This window comes from Lethenteron reissneri, unplaced genomic scaffold, assembly GCF_015708825.2.
Source record: "Lethenteron reissneri isolate LAM-NWPU_2019-01 unplaced genomic scaffold, ASM1570882v1 scaffold_114, whole genome shotgun sequence".
Taxonomy (NCBI): Eukaryota; Metazoa; Chordata; class Hyperoartia; order Petromyzontiformes; family Petromyzontidae; genus Lethenteron; species Lethenteron reissneri.
The window spans coordinates 24763-44068 of NW_026890827.1; the positions used below are offsets into that span (position 1 = coordinate 24763).

Here is a 19306-nt window from a genome sequence, read left to right on the forward strand (position 1 = left end):
AATGGACACAAGGATGACTTCTCGTTCCCACGTGCAAGACCGGGGAGACGACGGCGTACCGGGGACACCACCCTCGGGAGGAGAGGACGAGGAGTTGCCGCCGATGCAGCACTTCGCAGAAATGGCCGATGCTCCGCTTGCCTCCGACACCAGCCTGCAGGACGCACACTCCCGCCTGGCGGAGTTGCTGCTCGCCGCCGCTGCGATTTTGGCGGAAATCTCCGTTCCAGCGGGCGGAGGGACGGCTGCGGGGTTGGAGGAGGCGGCGCGGCTGGAGGGATCCCGCCAGACGGCGTTTCGCGCCAAAAGTTTTGGAGTTGGCGCCATTTTTGAGGGCCCGCCACCGCTTGGCGGGAAGCGCGGACACCACGTGGCCAGAGATCTCCACACAGCGCAGCCCGCGTCATTGGCGCGCGCCGGAGATCTCCATTATGCGCCTGCAGACGGAGCCGACATCTTCTACAACCACAGCGGCGCGCGGGAAAATCGTTCCAACGACGACGACGGCGATCGAGTCCTCCAGCAACGATTGCCCGCGCTGTCGGTGTTCAAGGCGGACGGGGGCGACTGGGGAGCCTTCCAGCGACGGTTCGTCGCGCATCAAGAAATGTCGGGGTGGTCCGACACCACTGCCCTGCGCGCGCTGCCAGCGATGCTCGACGACGACGCGCTTGCAGCCTTCACATCGGCCCCGAGGTCGTCCCGCTCAATGCTCCAGGCCGCGCTACACCTGATGGCCAAGGTGTTCGGGCCACCCTCGACCTGTCGCCACCAGTTCTACGATCGGCGGAAGGTGGTTGGAGAAACAACGCTCGCCTATCGCACGGCGCTGCTCGCCCTGGCAGACTCAGCTTTTCCCCGCATGGACAAGGAGGGGAAGGACGCCATGGTGACGGAGCAGCTGCTGGCGTTGGCTCACGGATTGGGAGTTCCCATTAATACGGCGGACGAGATGGACATTTGCTCTCTGGGGATTGCCACAAGTATTCACGCTTACGAAGTCCTAAAGCGAAAGCCGACGGTCGTCTGCGCATCGGTGGGGAACGGGGCACCGGCCGCCACGATCATCGGCCCTCAGCCTGCTGTGCCGCGGGAGGAGGCCTTCGCCGTTTCAAGACCGGGGGAGTGGAGAACGGGAGGTCGTTCGCCCACACGTTCACACCGCAAGCTGGAGCAACCGAAACCTACGACGTCCCTCGTCGTCTGCTACAACTGCGGCCTTCGGGGCCACGTCGCGTCCGGGTGCCGGGCCCCACGTCAGCGTACCGCGGGACCACGTCCGGACGACGACCAGGGCCTAAAGACATCCCAGCTGAACCCGGCAAGTCGCGGCACCTCACACGTTCGGTCCACATGCACGGCACGTTCGGGTCGCCGCTTAGCGGTGGGGGGACCGCGTATGGGCACCGGGGGTTCGGTTCGGCGAGAGGGGTCCGTACACGGCCCGAAAGCAGTCGAATGGTCCGAATTGGCCCACAGGATAGTGGCTGCGTCGGCCGGGTCGTCCGTGGTAACGGGGTACATTGACGGGGTTGAGGTCCGGGTGCTTGTGGACACGGGTGCGTCGGCCACTATCATTTCGGACCTTATTTATAACATTCTTCCCGTCCAATGTCGACCCCTTCTGCCGGTGGACGTACCGTTTTACGCGGCAAACGGGGGATCTTTGGGAATCATCGGCCAGATTCGGGCGAATATTTGTATTGGCGACATTAAATTGGCGGGTCCTATTTTTGTATCATCATCGTTGGCCGTTTCTTGTTTACTAGGCACGGACTTTCTGTCTAAAATGCCCATCAAAATTCTCATAGACCAGGCCTGCATTGAGCTTCCGTCGGGACGGCGGGTTGAGTTTTTGAAGAGTCCTAATAAGATACGCACGGCTTGTGCGACGGTGCAGGCGCTGGCAACCCGGACTGTACGGGTGCCCCCGGGATCGCAAATGTTGGTACCCCTTCGGTTGAGAAAACCTCTTGGGGCGGATGCGGGGGCACAGGGAGTTCTGTTGGGGCCGTCTAACAGAGCTAAAGGGAGCCTCGACTTAGCGGTGGCCCAGACCATGGTGAGGGGGGACAGTGAGCCGTTCGTTATGGTCCTGAATACGGGGTCGCGGCCGGCCGTGATTACGCAGGGAACGGTGCTGGCTCACGCCGCGCCGCTACCCGTCGAGGAACAGCTCGTTGCTCACGCCGATTCGAGTGCCGATACGCATTCTCAAAGTGAGGAGGGGACGGAGTGGTTGGACTCGTTGTGTGCCGGGTCCAGTAACTTGTCCAGTGTGCAGTCGGGTGCATTGAGGGGCTTGCTACTCGAGTTCGCTGACGTGTTTAGCAGGCACAAGTATGATATTGGCTGCACAGACCTGTTGCGCCACCACATAGCTACTGGGGACGCGGCCCCTATTCGACAGAATCCCTTCCGGCTCAGTCCAGCCGAGAAGGAGCATGTGCAGTCGGCAGTTAATGACATGTTGGCGGCCGACATCATTGCGCCCTCTTCCAGTCCGTGGGGTGCTCCTATCGTCTTGGTTAAAAAACAGGATGGGTCCTTGCGGTTCTGTGTCGATTTCCGCCGCCTAAACAAAATCTCAATGGCCGATGCGTATCCGCTCCCCAGGATGGATGAGTCTCTGGATGCCTTGGCGGGAGCACAGTTTTTTTCGACGCTCGATTTGCTTTCGGGATTTTGGCAATTACCCCTCGATGACGAATCTAAACCAAAAACCGCTTTCCGGACACCGGGAGGCCTATTTGAATTCAACCGATTACCCATGGGTTTACATTCCGCTCCTGCCACGTTCCAGAGGCTCATGGAATTGGTTTTGTCAGGCCTCCAATGGGACACCTGTTTGATTTACCTCGATGATATCATTGTTTTCAGCCGGACTTTTGAGGAGCACCTCCAGCGACTGAGAGCGGTGTTTCTCAGGATGCGTTCCGCTAAGCTTAAATTTAAACCGGCTAAATGTTTTCTGCTTCGGGAATCGGTCAGGTATTTGGGCCATATCGTTAGCCGTTCAGGGATCTCGACAGACCCTGCTAAGACGAAATGCGTCAGCTCATGGCCAACGCCGACCTCTGTCACTGAAGTCCGCAGTTTCATAGGATTCGCCTCCTATTACCGTCGTTTTGTCAAGCAGTTTGCCACCATAGCCAGGCCCCTGCACGCTTTGACGGCTAAAGGGGTGCGGTTTCACTGGGGGTCGGAAGAGGAGGCCGCATTCTGCTCCCTTCGTGACGCCTTGGTGCAGGCTCCCCCCTTGTGTTACCCCGATTTCACGCAACCGTTTGTGCTCGACACGGATGCCAGTAACACAGGTATCGGGGGAGTGCTCTCACAGGTGGTCGGGGGGGTCGAACGGGTGGTCGCCTACGGTAGCAGGGTTCTGTCCCCCGCGGAACAACGCTACTGCGTGACACGTCGTGAATTGCTGGCGATTGTGTTTTTTGTGCAGCAATTCAGGCCGTATCTTTATGGCCGTCATTTTACGGTTCGCACGGACCATGCGGCTCTCCAATACGCTATGCGGGTGGCGCAGCCATCCGGCCAGTTGTCCCGATGGTTGGAGGTCCTTCAGGACTACCAATTCACGACGATTTACCGCAAAGGGTTGCGCCACTCGAATGCGGATGCATTGTCGCGGTTGCCGCCGCGTACGGAATGCGCATGTCTGTTAGGATCGGCGCGGTGTAAACCCTCTGTCGCTGTCCCCGCGGAAGTTGTGCTCGCCGCCACGGATACTACGGGGGTCGACGCTCCCACGGGGAGGGACTCGCTGTTAGCGTTGCCTCTCATCGAGTGGGGCCGTCTGCAAATGTCCGACAGCTCCCTACTCACGCTACGTCGGAAGGTTGACGATCCCGAGGGAGGGGAAACGCGGGTCGGTTCCTGGGTGTGCAGACAGGGCCTTTTGATGAGGTGGGACAACATGTCCCGGCGTCACGTGCTCGTGGTGCCGTTTGCTATGCGGGGTAGGGTCGTCCTGGCTGCCCATGAACGACTCATGCACCTGGGGTTTCACAAAACGCTCGCCCTCATTCAGCGAGACTACTATTGGCCGGGGATGGGCAACGACGTGGCGAACATTCTTAAGGGATGTGTAGGGTGCGCCCAAAGAAAACCACCACCAATAGCGGCTAATCCACCGCTGCAATCCATTCAGGTTTCGCGCATGAACGAATTGGTCGCGCTGGACATCTTGGGGCCCTTTCCCGCTACGCCTCGGGGAAATAAGTTCCTGCTGGTTGGCGTAGAGTACTTCACTCGCTGGCCCATGGCATGGCCACTCGCCAACCAGTCGGCTGCGGCAGTGGCGGACGCCTTTGTCCAAGGTTATGTTTTGGACAAAGGCGCCCCCGAACGCTTGCTGACGGATCAAGGGAAAATTTTTTCGAGTGTTTTGTTGCGCGAAGTGTGTGACCTGTTGGGTACAAAGAAAGTACGTACCTCCCCGTACCACCCGCAGACTGACGGTATGGTTGAACGTCTGAACAGGACGATTACGTCTATGCTGTGCCAACAGGTATGCGATGACCAGGTGGATTGGAACTTAGAGGTACCGGGGGTACTAGCGGCCTATCGGATGGCACCTCATGCGGCGACGGGGTTTTCTCCATTTTTTCTGATGTATGGGCGGGAGGCCGATCCGGCCATGGACGTCCAACTGGGGATTTCCCAGCCACGTGCAAAATCTAAATTGGCAGACCATATCAAGTTTAACATCGCCAAATTGGCTGAAGCGCGAGAGGCTGCGAGATTGAATTCGCGGTCTCGGCAGATCGCGAACGAGCGATTGCATGGACGGAAGGTGCATACGCACAATTGGGAACCGGGCGATAAGGCCTGGCTGCATTGTCCACACGCACCGTTGGCTACGTCCCCCAAACTGTTGAGACCATGGAGGGGACCGGTGGAAATTGTGCGGGTTGCACGACCCCAGAGTATACAGATTAAATGGGGAAAACGCCGTTGGTACGTGCACCCCTCCCGACTGAAACCCTACGCGGCGCCGCGTGACCCCGGGTTGTGCCGTGACGACCGAGCGTGTGATGTGACCGTCGACTCGGGGAGGGATGTGTCGCAGGCTGATCCTCACGTGTCTCCACCTGACCCACCCCCAGGTGTCTCGGACCTGACGGCTGTTGACCGTCGGGAACCGGAACCCCGCGGCTCGCGCGGAGCCCCGATGCCTGGCCCATGCCTTCCTGAACTGCCGGCGCCACCGGATGGCCAACTGCGTCTGGTGCCGTACGACGGACCGCCAAGGCGGACTCGGGCTAGGACGCAACACTTTTCATGAAAAAAAAAAGATAATTTTCCTTTTTTGTTTAAAGCCCGACCTCGCTGCCGGGGTCCCCCTCTGCCGGGGTAATGTCCCGTTCAAGGGACGCTCGGACACATTGGGACGCCGCACGAGTCGGAGAGAAAAGAAGAGAAAATGAAAAATATTTTTTTTATTTTTATTGTTACTCTTTCCGCATACACATTATCGTTGCCACTCGCCGGATTGCGCATATTGTTCTTGTTGTGGGTGTGGCGGTTGCTGGGTTTTGCGGATTGCGGTGTTCATGTTGTGTTGTTAGGGTTTTGTTGTTATGTTACGGGGCACACATAGGGGTGAAGGGGTGTTGTATATTTTATTAGCAGCCGGGTCGGCTGCGAGCTATGTGGTAGGGGGTGATGTAGTGGTGGTATTGACGTGCGCCGACAGTGATGGATCACGGGGCGCGGGGTTGGGCACGCGATGTGGGCGTGGTATGGACGCGCGCGTCGGTGGTAAGGCGCGCTGACACAAGCTGGGAAAAGAGGATCGTAGCGAGTGCGCAGTGATTGGTCAGATAAGTGGGGGCTCTCAGCGACGTCCGCAGGAGGGGTATAAAGGAAGACGCGCGAGAGCACTCGTGGTCAGTGTTAACCAGTTGAAGACCGAAGACGGGGTGGAGGAGGTAGTGGCCCGAGACCCCTAGTCCCGCCGTCCTTGTGAGGACCGGGGCCCTGTGTGGCTCGGAGCCGAGACTGGGGGACCGTAGTCCGACGCCCGTGTGGGTCGGGACGGTGGTACCCAGAGCCGAGACGGGCACCCCGGCTGGGTGTGTCCCGGAAGGCTACGGGGCGTAAGAGCCCGTGTCAGTATAGCTGAGTGGGTGTTAGTCACCCGAGTAGCTAAGGAGGGTGTTGGTCACCCGTGTAGCTGAGTGGGTGTTGGTCACCCGTGTAGCTGAGTGGGTGTTGGTCACCCGTGTAGCTGAGTGGGTGTTAGTCACCCGTGTAGCTGAGTGGGTGTTAGTCACCCGTGTAGCTAAGTGGGTGTTAGTCACCCGAGTAGCTAAGTGGGGTGTTAGTCACCCGTGTAACGAAGTAGGGTGTTAGTCATCCGTGTAACTACAAGTTGGTGAAAATAAAGAGTGTGCTACCCGTGAAGTCGTCTCCTGCCGAGTTACTACTTTACATATGCTCCAAGCTCGTGTGCTGTTTCATTCAGACTCTGTCGCCTCGACTGACCTGGTTTTCACCTGAGGACGGCTGCTTGCGTTGTGGCCGAAACGTCGTGAGAATAATTTGATTATGTTTTATTTTTATTATTTTATTACTTCCCTTCTACGTGACTTTACCGAAAGAACCAAGAAGATAAATTAATATTTGTTCCCAGTCTGTATTGCCAGGGATCCGTGCTTCTTATTCTCAAGTTATATTTTAATATCCTGAGGTTGAAGATATAGCTAAGCTTCAAACCTTACTGTTGTATTTTTAAAAACCCCAGTTAACTCGTAATGATTAACTGCCCGTGGGTGAATTTCGCTGTCCAAGGGAGGTTCATGACCACTGCTGTTTTCGTCTTTTGTTTTATTGTGGGGTTTTATCCTTTATGGCTGCCTTCTCTTGAACTGGGGATTTCCTGCAGAATCTCATTATCCCCCCCCCCCTTGGGTTTGCCATTTTTATTACATTTTATGACTTCCCAAACAGGCTTATGAGTAATTATCCTCCAGCTGTCTTATGCGTGGCAAGGCAGGAGGCAGGGGGGAGACTCACCCTTTCCATGCCACAGCGCTACATCCCGATCAAAATTATTACAAAAAAATCACTCATATTAATTTTATGGAAAAGACATATATACAACATGCTCTTCGAGTGTTTGTGATGAGATGATACAAAACAACTGAGTTGCTGAGGCAATTAAGCAAGCACCATATAAATGCTAAAATTATTATAACATAGTATAACATAGAGAATGCTTCGGAGCTTATTGGCTCTGGCTCCTGGTTAGAGATCTACCCAACCCACAGGTCCGCAAATACTGGCTGCTCTTACTCTGCAGGTTGAACCTATGAATTGAGTGTGCAACTTCACGTTATTTTAATTAAAGGCCTGTGACAAAGGTGCATCTATTGGAGCTTCATTGTCTCAAGCTTACACATCTACCGGGTCTCCATTTGACTTTGTATTGTCTAAGAAGTCCACCCACACCTCCACTTCCACAAACTCCTGGGAGTTGCCTCGCTCTGCCTCACAGTCAGAATTCTCCTCCTGCTTCACGTTGCCTCCATCGATGTGAAGGTCCGATTTTGGAGTTGAATCTTCATCTTCACATTTTACCATCGCTTCTTCGCTCTTCACCATCACTTCTTCACATTTCACCACTTCAAAATCCACCTTGACACATTTTATTGCGTCCAAGCTGGAATTAAATTCTGGTTCTTTTTTCAGCAGGGATGGGCTCATTGCAGCACTTGGATTTACACAAGCCGATTTCAGACTCCGCTTCTTGGGGATCTTCTGATGCCTGTGTGTTCTCTGGTGTCTTTGAAGATGTGATGACAGTGCAAACGCCTTCCTGCACAGAGTGCAATTGAAGGGTTTCTCTGTGTGTGTTCTCTGGTGGCTCTGAAGATGTGATGACTGTGCAAATGCCTTCCCACACACAGTGCACTTGAAGGGTTTCTCTCCTGTGTGTGTTCTCTGGTGGCTCTGAAGATGTGATGACTGTGCAAATGCCTTCTCACACATAGTGCACCTGAAGGGTTTCTGTCCTGTGTGTGTTCTTTCGTGGTCGTGAAGATGTGATGACCGTGCAAATTTCTTCTCACACAGAGTGCACTTGAAGGGTTTAGCTCCCGTGTGCGTTCTCTGGTGGCTCTGAAGATTTGATAACGTTGCAAATGCCTTCTCACATACAGTGCACTTGAAGGGTTTATCTCCTGTGTGTGTTCTCTGGTGGCGCTTAACATTTGATAACGTTGCAAATGCCTTCTCACACACACTGCACTTGAAGGGGTTCTCTCCTGTGTGAGTTCTCTGGTGTTGTGTCAAACTTCCAGTACGATCCGTGCTGTCTGCATACTGGTCGCATTGTTTCCTTCTTGTACCGAGCTGCGCCGAGTCCCTTTGCTCCATCAGACCAATTCTGCAGAGGAAGAGTCAGAGAAAGCGTCAGCTGCAGACAGAAAAACATATCCAAACCATCTACGTCAGTATCAAGGCACAGAGGAATGCATATATACACAGTCACACATGACTTACACATCTATACTTATTCATATATTAATGATATATTGAAAATAATTCCCCAATTCATCACGCGGGTTGTTAAGACACACAATGAGAGGGCAAATGGTCATAAATATGCCTGGATGCTCTAGTATCTTCAAAATGAATCTTTACCCAAAACTCCAAGCACACAATTTCGGCTGTCTAGCTATGAAAGGAATATTTAAGAAAAATTCAGCTATAATAACAAAGTGTCTTGAAAATAATACTATTTGTATTATGCAGAAATGCATAAATTAATGTTCAATCGAAACTTCGAGGTGGAAGCCAGGCTCAGATTTGCTTGAATGCTCGGATGAATAGATCTAACTTCAGCTGCATACAGTGAGGGAAAAAGTATTTGGTCCCCTGCTGATTTTGTACGTTTGCCCACTGACGAAGAAATGATCAGTCTATAATTTTAATGGTAGGTTTGTTTAAACAGTAAGACAGAATAACAACAAAATCCAGAAAAACGCATGTCAAAAATGTTATAAATTGATTTGCATTTTAATGAGGGAAATAAGTATTTGACCCCTCTCAAAACATGACTTAGTACTTGGTGGCAAAACCCTTGTTGGCAATCACAGAGGTCAGACGTTTCTTGTAGTTGGCCACCAGGTTTGCACACATTTCAGGAGGGATTTTGTCCCACTCCTCTTTGCAGATCTTCTCCAAGTCATTAAGGTTTCGAGGCTGACGTTTGGCAACTCGAACCTTCAGCTCCCTCCACAGATTTTCTATGGGATTAAGGTCTGGAGACTGGCTAGGCCACTCCAGGACCTTAATATGCTTCTTCTTGAGACACTCCTTTGTTGCCTTGGTTGTGTGTTTTGGGTCATTGTCATGCTGGAATACCCATCCACGACCCATTTTCAATGCCCTGGCTGAGGGAAGGAGGTTCTCACCCAAGATTTGACGGTACATGGCCCCGTCCATCGTCCCTTTGATGCGGTGAAGTTGTCCTGTCCCCTTAGCAGAAAAACACCCCCAAAGCATAATGTTTCCACCTCCATATTTGACCTTGGGGATGGTGTTCTTGGGGTCATAGGCAGCATTCCTCCTCCTCCAAACACGGCGAGTTGATGCCAAAGAGCTCCATTTTGGTCTCATCTGACCACAACACTTTCACGCAGTTGTCCTCTGAATCATTCAGATGTTCATTGGCAAACTTCAGACGGGCATGTATATGTGCTTTCTTGAGCAGGGGGACCTTGCGGGTGCTGCAGGATTTAAGTCCTTCACGGCATAGTGTGTTACCAACTGTTTTATTGGTGATTGTGGTCCCAGCTGCCTTGAGATCATTGACAAGATCCTCCCGTGTAGTTCTGGGCTGATTCCTCACCGTTCTCATGATCATTGCAACTCCACGAGGTGAGATCTTGCATGGAGCCCCAGGCCGAGGGAGATTGACAGTTATTTTGTGTTTCTTCCATTTGCAAATAATCGCACCAACTGTTGTCACCTTCTCACCAAGCTGCTTGGCGATGGTCTTGTAGCCCATTCCAGCCTTGTGTAGGTCTACAATCTTGTCCCTGACATCCTTGGAGAGCTCTTTGGTCTTGGCCATGGTGGAGAGTTTGGAATCTGATTGATTGCTTCTGTGAACAGGTGTCTTTTATACAGGTAACAAGCTGAGATTAGGAGCACTCCCTTTCAGAGTGTGCTCCTTATCTCAGCTTGTTACCTGTATAAAAAAACACCTGGGAGCCAGAAATCTTTCTGATTGAGAGGGGGTCATGCGTTTTCTGGATTTTGTTGTTGTTATTCTGTCTCTCATTGTTCAAATAAACCTACCATTAAAACTATAGACTGATCATTTCTTTGTCAGTGGGCAAACGTACAAAATCAACAGGGGATCAAATACTTTTTTCCCTCACTGTACATGACATCATAACAACAGTCTGGACCACTGAATGGGTTCCGCAGGACTGGAAGGATACCCTAGTGGTCCCCCTCTTTAAGAAGGGGGACCGCACAGACTGTAACAACTACAGGGGCATCTCACTCCTCAGTGTGCCAGGGAAGGTCCTGGCAAGGATTATTCAACATCGCCTTGCTAGGCACGCCGAGGAGAGGCTTGCAGAGCCCCAATGCGGTTTCAGGAAAGGGCGGTCCTGCACAGATGCCATATTTTCTGTCAGTCTGCTACAGCAGAGGTGTAGGGAATTCCAACTAGACCTACATCTCTGCTTTATTGACCTGGTCAAGGCCTATGATACCATTAGTAGGCCTGGGCTCTGGGTTGTTCTTCGTGATTTCGGAGTCCCTGACCCTCTGCTCACGATCATTAAGGACCTTCATGATGGTGAGCGGGCCCGTGTAAAACTAGAAGAATCACAGCTGTGTTCGTTAGTTTCTGAAAACGCTTGTCCTGGTGAGGGTCGCGGTGGCAGCATGCTGAGTAGGGTGGTCCAGGTCTCTCTTTCCCTGGCGACAGACTCTAGCTCAGACATGGGCAAAGTACGGCCCCTGGGCCGTATACGGCCCATTGGGCTTTTAAATCCGGCCCGCCGAACTTGTCCAAATATTATTATTAAATTAAATTTTACCTTCCTCCTGTAATGCCCCCATTTCCCCATTAGATAGAGCACTTTGACCGGGAGTGTGGTGTAAAGTAGAACCTCTGGTTACGACCATAATTAGTTCCATAACTTTGGTCGCAACCCGATTTGGTCGTGACTCGAACCTAGTTTCCCCATTGGATTGTATGTAAATACGATTAATCCGTTCCAGACTCCTACGAACTGTATTTAAATATTGTTTTTTTAAGATTATTAAGCACAAAAATAGTTAATTACGCCATAGAATTCAGTGTAATAGTAAACTAAATGTAAAAACATTTAATAACACTGAGAAAACCTTGAACAGAGAAAACTAACATTGACGCATCAAGGTTTAGAATCGTTCAACAAGATGATTGTTTCGTCTGCTACATCAGTCGGTCGATTCTGAGAGAGAGAATATTCGTATGAGCAATTCATGTTTCTATTGAAAGTAAGTTAACAGTAATATTTGGGTACAGTATTGTTTTTGGAAGCATTCACCGTAATATCATATGAACGTTTACTTCACCGCATCATCGTATGAATGATGCGAGAAGAGATTAACGGGTTCTTATGTTAGCGATTTACGTACTCGGCGCTTTCGCTATCTAAATTACGGCTTGAATGAGGGGGGAGGGGTATGACTACACTCACAAAATTAATATCTTACTAGAAATTTTATATAACAAAAGTTATATACATAACTGTTACGCTTTGTGTAATTCAACAAAACAAACACAACTTAACTCCGAGTTCTCTCCGAATTTCACGAGTCCGTTCTAGACCCCAGTTTTTAGTTAAAGAGTTTTAAGCACAGAAAACATAATTAAAGTTTGAAAAATCATTAATTATACAAACTTTTCAATAATTTTCTTCTTCACTTCGATTTAAATTTTCGTTAAAACCTTCTTCTCACCAACATTACCACTCATTACCACTTTCTCCGAAGGCAAGTTTATAAAAGAATGCATGGTACAGACAGCAGACATATTGTGTCCGGAGATCAAAAGAAAATTTGAAAAAGTCAGTTTATCACGCAGGACTGTGATTCGCCGTGTGGAACTGATTGATGAAAATATAGCCAGTCAATTAAACAAAAAGTCTGATTCCTTTGAATTATATTCACTAGCACTGGATGAAAGTACGGACATAAAAGACACTGCTCAGCTCCTCATTTTTATCCGAGGGATTGACGACAGTTTTGCGATAACAGAGGAGTTTTTGACCATGGAGTCCCTGAAAGCAACAACGCGGGGAGAGGACTTGTATAACCAGATATCTGCTGTCATCGAAAGAATGAAGCTACCTTGGAGTAAACTTGTCATTGTCACAACGGATGGATCGCCAAATTTAACTGGAAAAAATGTTGGGCTGCTGAAAAGAATCCAGGATAAAGTGAAAGAGGAAAACTCCGTCCAGGATCTTATTTTCCTTCACTGCATCATCCATCAGGAATCCCTGTGTAAGTCTGTATTGCAGCTTAATCATGTCGTGAATCCAGTCGTAAAACTTGTGAACTGTATACGAGCAAGGGGACTTCAGCACCGTCAGTTTATTACCTTCCTGGAGGAAACTGATGCGGATCATCAGGACTTGCTGTACCACTCTCGTGTCCACTGGTTAAGTTTAGGGAAAGTGTTACAACGAGTGTGGGAGCTGAAAGAGGACATCATCGCATTTTTGGAGTTGATGGGGAAATCTGACGAATTCCCTGAGCTAAGCGACAAGAACTGGCTTAGTGACTTTGTGTTTGCTGTGGACATATTTTCACACATGAATGAGCTGAATGTGAAACTGCAGGGGGAAAGATCAGTTTGTTCACGACATGTACAAACATGTGAAAGCCTTCAAATCCAAGCTCACTTTGTTCTCCGGACAAATTGCGAACAAAAAATCTTTTGCTCATTTCCCCACACTTGCCATGCAGGAGGAGGCACCGCGAAACGCAAAAAAATACAGCAAATCACTTGAGGACCTGCACGGAGAATTCTGCCGTAGGTTCTCTGATTTCTAAAACATTGAACAGCCACTTCAGCTGGTGTCCTGTCCCCTGTCACAAGACCCTGAAACAGCACCACATGAGCTGCAGTTGGAACTGATAGATCTTCAGTCTGACTCCGTCCTAAAGGAGAAGTTCAACTCTGTTAAACTGAATGACTTTTATGCTTCACTTAACAGAGCCACGTTTCCAAACCTCCGGAGGACTGCACAGAAGATACTGACTTTGTTTGGCTCGACTTATGTGTGTGAGCAGACATTCAGCGTCATGAACGCCAACAAAGCCCGTCACAGATCATAGTTAACGGATCAACACCTCAGATCTATCCTGAGAATTGCCACAACCAAAATAACTCCAGACTAGGATGCACTGCCAAAAATGGGAGATCAACAAAAGTTCCCACTGAAACTGAAAGTGATGATGTGTTGCTGCAGCGAGGTTGGAGCCAAATCTCCGAGACACAGCCTGCGTGGCTGCTCTAACGTGTTAATGTAGATAATAAAGAAGTTCAGGTGAGGTAATTGGTTTGGCGCAGGCCTCAGATGTTTTCATGATGTTTGATCAGTCACGTTACGACATGTTTTTGTATTGTTCATGTTTGTGCAATTTGTTAAATTGCCTTGCAAATAAATGCTTTGCTACCTGTTAAAGGCCAAATCCTTTCATGTAATGATTTTTACATGTCATTTATATTAGTTCACACAAACACTCCATCCACCTGTTCCTGGCCCGGCCCCTCTGTCAAATTTTAGAACTCATTGTGGCCCGCGAGTCAAAAAGTTTGCCCACCCCTGCTCTAGCTCATCCTGGAGAATTCCAAAGTGTTCCCAGGCCAGCCGAGCGACATAGTCTTGGGCCAGCCCCGGAGTCTTCGCCCAGTGGGACGTGTCTGGTAGAGTTCCAGGGGGAGTCTATTGGGGAGCATTCTTACTTATAATCTATATTGATATCACCCATAGAGCCAGGCCCAGGGGTTGTGTTCACAAAACAAGCGCCTCGTGGCTGTGTGACCCACGTAACTCACTAAGGCCAACTCGAATTGGCTAAGTGGTGCCATCCCGTGCGTCGAACATCCACAGGATGAAGGGTGAGAGGCGGGTGCGATGCCAGTATGGCAGGGAGAGGGATGGTCTCAGATGGACTAGACATTGGCGATGGACACTCAAAGCTTTGTATGGAGCAAAAGTCCAGGCACCTTCCACACAGTGTTACAAAGTCTAATGAAAGAATGCTGCTCGACTAATTTTAAATGAGACTTTGGCTGCCAAACCAGAGCTGGTCGTGAACACATCAACCCGGTATGGAAGCTCCTCCAACACTTGTAGAACTGCCTGATTATTCACGTAGAGTTGAGCAGGTGCAGTGTTGTATGTCGTTTATTTTTGTGAAACATTTGCAAGGCCCCATTTCATGATGAAATTATCAAGGCACAGAACAAGATTCCCTAATTCCATCTCACTGAGTAGCCATTACCAAATAATCAGCAGATGAAACATGGTTGACCAGGCAGGGAACGATCTTTTAACTATAACCAGGCATTGATTAGCGTATCATTGTAACCGCAACAAATGCAATGGTTTGTATATGACTATTGGGAGCTTCTCAAACTACATAGTAATTGAATATGCTATGTAATGTAATGCATGGGGCCAGAGTGAATTTCTGTCACAAGCCATGTTGAACAGGTTATGGCTCGGAATCCTGGTCACGCAGCATTAGACCATCTTGCCCAAAATCAAACAAATCCTCAAATGTGAGCAGAGGCATAGATATGAATACAAATAACAACCCAAATCCCCAAGCCTCTTAATAGTACTATAGGCCTTAATTCAATTAAGAATGCAGAGATTTAGTTTATGTTGAAAATCCATAAGCCTCTGCTGTAGTCAATAGACAGAAAATACAGCAGCCCCTAGGTTACCATGGATGTTACATTCTTGGAAATTGCCGCTCGAAAGCTAAAAGCGCGACATTCAATACTTAAGCCTTACCTAAGTAATGACGTTAAGTAAACGTCAACTAAATTTTACAATTGAATGAAGTACTGTACTGTATTCCAAATAAACTATACAATTGAAATAAAGAAGACACCGTATACAAAAAGTATTCCAAGACGAAACATTGTATAGTATAAATCTATGAAGATAAAGCAGACTTTGCACTTGTGTAGATTTTTAGTGAACCAAATTGCGCCAACACACCCCAAACTTTCCACGCACACTCACGGGTGAGTTAGTGTGTTTTTGGCACAATTGTTTGCTTACCTTCTCACCTTCAACACCTATACCCCCCCCCCGCTCCTCACCTCCCGCCCTCGCCTTCTCTTGCCATGTGTTAAAGTCCGGGGCATTCTCAATACTTTCGGTTTGCCACACATGCAAACTCATTTTGACATTTCATCTACTACAATTCCACACACTCACCATAACATAAGTGTATCCACTGCACTGCTATATTTGTTCTCACAGATCTCCTTGCATGTCTGACAACACATTGCAACAATGTCATCAACACCAAGATGCAAACCCTGCAAGGTGATGATGGCTACCATTTCCTACTCCGCCAAACTGACCCAGCAACAGGCTTGCCAAAAAAACATACGATTTCCGCCATGGAGGTCTTTGCCTTCAGGATCATGGTATGAAACGGCGGCTTCAATATCTTCTTGAGATGAAAAGAGCGCTTTCACCAATTTGCTGTCGACATGTATGCCAAAATTTAAGCTTCATTCAATTAAACCCATCAGATGGGAATACATCCAACAATGTCTATCCTGAAACTCTCCAAGGGCAACGATTTAAAAGCTGCTCTAATTATTAAACAAACAAGCCCTGCGATTTTATAACACAACCGAAGAACCGTTACAAAAAACACATTTACCGACTTCATTGTCAGAAATCAATTATTCTAACAAAGCCAGCATGGCAAGACATTACTCATGTTTGATCAATATACTTTCAATGATGTTTGTGCGTGAGTGGGGAGCGGTAGTGCAACGCTTAGCATGCTGAGCTATAATCCCAGTGAGCCGATTTATATTTCCACACAGCCAAGCCACAGCATTTGGTTGTCGCCTGCTGAAGCTGGTTGTAATTACTGGCGAAACGTCGTACTCAGATTGTAAATGTTGTGGCTTGGCTCTCCAACACACAACCGGTGTAGTGCTGCAATAGTGACGAATTGGCCACGTGCTGTTTATGTGACAACCCCTTTCTAATTGGCTGTCGGGTTTACCGACACATTTTTATTTTTACGCGACCTAACCCAAACAAACCTGTATTAAGGATATTTGGAGTTTGCGTGTCTCTCTCTCTCCCCGTGGTCGCGTGGATTTTCCTCCGGATCCTCAGGGTTTTCCCCTCCACATTTAGAGTCAACATCACCACGCGTTTAGAGTATTTGACCGACAGACATTTCCACACGTTGATAAGCCACTTTGTTGTGGGCAGGTCGCTTCTGAAAACAAGAGCGGTATAGCAGCTGAAGTGGGCTTGGCCTGGTAAGAGAAAAAAAACTGTAAAAATAATTTTTAAAAAATGTAAAAGTAGTGAGCCAGATGAAGACAAATTAAACTTAAGCAGACCCCGCGTTGTAATGTTCCAACCTGGACATCGATTCCATACTCGCTGCTACTCAATTGATATCCCTACGAGAGAGGAGCGAGGCTCTACCTGGGTAAACAACAACAACAACCACCACATCAACAACAACAACCACCACGATGTCAACTTCTCACCTCAGATCTCAGTGAGCGCGCGTGTGGACTGGCAGCTTCCTGGTGTCTCGTGACGTCACGCGGCAGCAGGAGGTGACATGACGTCACTAGCGGGGTTCACCACACAATCCCCTCCCCCAACGAGCAGCGGTGTAATTGAATAAATTATGTTAATGAGCCGGGCCCACGTGGGGTGATTGGGCTTGGCTGCTGAACCTGTCGCAATGAAATAGCGACGGTTTTTATGAATAAATTATGTTAATGAACCGTCAGTCAAAAGCGCGGTGGAGGGGGTGGGATTGAATATCTTGGAGACATGACGTCACTAACGGGGAACAGCTTTCCCTGGCGTCTCACGCCGACGAGTTAATGAGTGGTGACGTCACTGTGTGTGTGTACACTGTGTGTACAAACTGTGTGTGTACCCTGTGTGTGTACTCTGTGTGTGTACACTGTGTGCGTGTACACTGTGTGTGTGTACCCTGTGCGTGTACACTCTGTGTGTGTACACTGTGTGTACAAACTGTGTGTGTGTACACTATGTGTGTGTGTACACTGTGTGTGTGTACACTGTGTGTACAAACTGTGTGTGTGTACACTGTGTGTGTGTACCCTGTGCGTGTACACTGTGTGTGTGTACACTGTGTGTGTGTACCCTGTGCGTGTACACTGTGCGTGTACATTGTGTGTGTACAAACTGTGTGTGTACACTGTGTGTGTGTGTGTACACTGTGTGTTGGCACAGTCGGGGGTACAGATGGTGCATCGGCCAGTCAACTGAGTCAGTCGACCCATGGCACCTGGGTCTACCCCGTGCACATAGCTTGGCACAAGCGCCATGGTGACGTGACCGCCACTTAGTGGCGAATGGCGGTTGTTATTGTTACTGTGTGTGTCTGGCAAAACAAGAGATGGCACCTCAGCCAGCCATCTCATTGAGTAGCCATTACCAGATCATCAGCAGATGCAACAGGGCTGACCAGCAGGGAAACAGGTCCCTGCGGGGTGGGCTGGTAGGAACGAACAAATGAATGGCTATAATAAAATGAAATGGCGGGGGTACGATACGAAGGGAGAGTTTGAGGCCTAGTTCTAGGCTTTAGGCCTAGCTGTAGGCTTTAGGCCGCTGTGAGTTAATTTTAAACTATCTCAGGTAATTATAAGGGAATGTTACACTTGTTTAGCCAGGAAAGCCTCACTGAGTCTAAAGGTTTTTGTAGGGTCCTGCCAAGTGTTTGCAGTAGGGGGCGATGTTGCTACATGTAATCGGACGGAGGGACGATATAATCTATTGTAGGCTGGTTCACTTCGTTCCTACCAGTATAATCCCTTAACTATAACCAGTCATCGATAAGCATATTATTTTTAACCGCGACGAATGCAATTTATTTATACGGCCATTGTGAGCTCCTCAAACTACATAATTATTGAACATGCTATGTAATGTGTAATAAACCCCGTTGAGACGTCGTCAATTGAGAATTCTTTATTCAGTTTCGTTCACAGCTTCCACCACATTCGTTCCTCCAGTTCCCTTGCTCCTTCACGCCGTTGGCTGACAGCGTGAGAGAGAGACTGCGGCGGCCCGCCACGTGGCAGGCTCCGGACCACGGCACCAGCCACGTGGCTTCTCCGCTCATTTAAATCCCTGGCCCACGTGATGCCCCGCAGCCAATCCTCAGCCACACCCCTGGAACTTTCCCGAAGCTAATGTACGGCTCCAGGGCCACGCCCCTAACTCGACTCCCCATTGGTTGCGGGCTGAGGCCGGCAGAGCCCATCATTATTATCCAGGTGTAACCTCACATTACAAATGTAATGCATTGGGCCAGAGTGAATTTCTGTCACAAGCCGAGTTGAACAGGAAATGGTTCCAACTCCTGGTCACGCAGCTTTAGATGGGCCTGCCCAAAATCATAAAAATCCTCAACGAATGTGAGCAGAGGCAGAGACATCGAAATCAAGGAACCCAAAGCACCAAGCCTATTTAGGGTACCATAGGCCTGCTGTACTCGATAGACAGAAAATACAGCCGCCCCTTGAATATCGTAGGTTACGTTCTTGGAAAATGCCGCGCGACAGCTAAAAACGCGATATTCAATACTTAAGCCTTACCCAAGTAATGGCGTTAGGTAAACGTCAACTAAAATTTACATCACATTGGAAATACGTACTGTATTCCAAATCAACTAAAAATTTAACAATTGAAATAAACATTGGGAAACCGTGTCTCATGCTTTTGGTTAACACTTATGGTCACACATGCTGTCTGCTTCTACTCGACCTTGTCCGAAAAGTCCTCCCAAAACTCCACATCCACAAATGGATGTGATTTGTCTCGGGCTCCATTAGTGACCTGGAAGTCAAACCCTAGAGCCTTCACAGGTCACCTTCACGAATGGTGACGTTTCCCAGCTGCCCTCTTTATTGGGTCCTTGCATCACAAACGATGGGCTTATGGAACTTCAAATTTCACACGTCAATCTCAGACTCTGCTCCTTGTAGACCTCCTTACACGTG

The 19306-nt window shown here is 49.1% G+C and overlaps 1 protein-coding gene across 1 annotated transcript in view; it reads right to left on the reverse strand.

Moving 5' to 3' along the window:
* LOC133361556 (oocyte zinc finger protein XlCOF6-like) overlaps positions 1 to 16849 on the reverse strand; it is a 38840-nt gene extending 21991 nt beyond the window's left edge. Inside the window, exons 1-2 of the mRNA XM_061580481.1 lie at positions 16808 to 16849; positions 7782 to 8404 (exon numbers count right to left, since the gene is read on the reverse strand). Coding sequence (XP_061436465.1) covers positions 7782 to 8394 — 613 coding nt within the window. The 5' untranslated portion in view covers positions 8395 to 8404; positions 16808 to 16849. The remainder of the gene's footprint in view (positions 1 to 7781; positions 8405 to 16807) is intronic.
* Positions 16850 to 19306: the final 2457 nt, after the last annotated feature.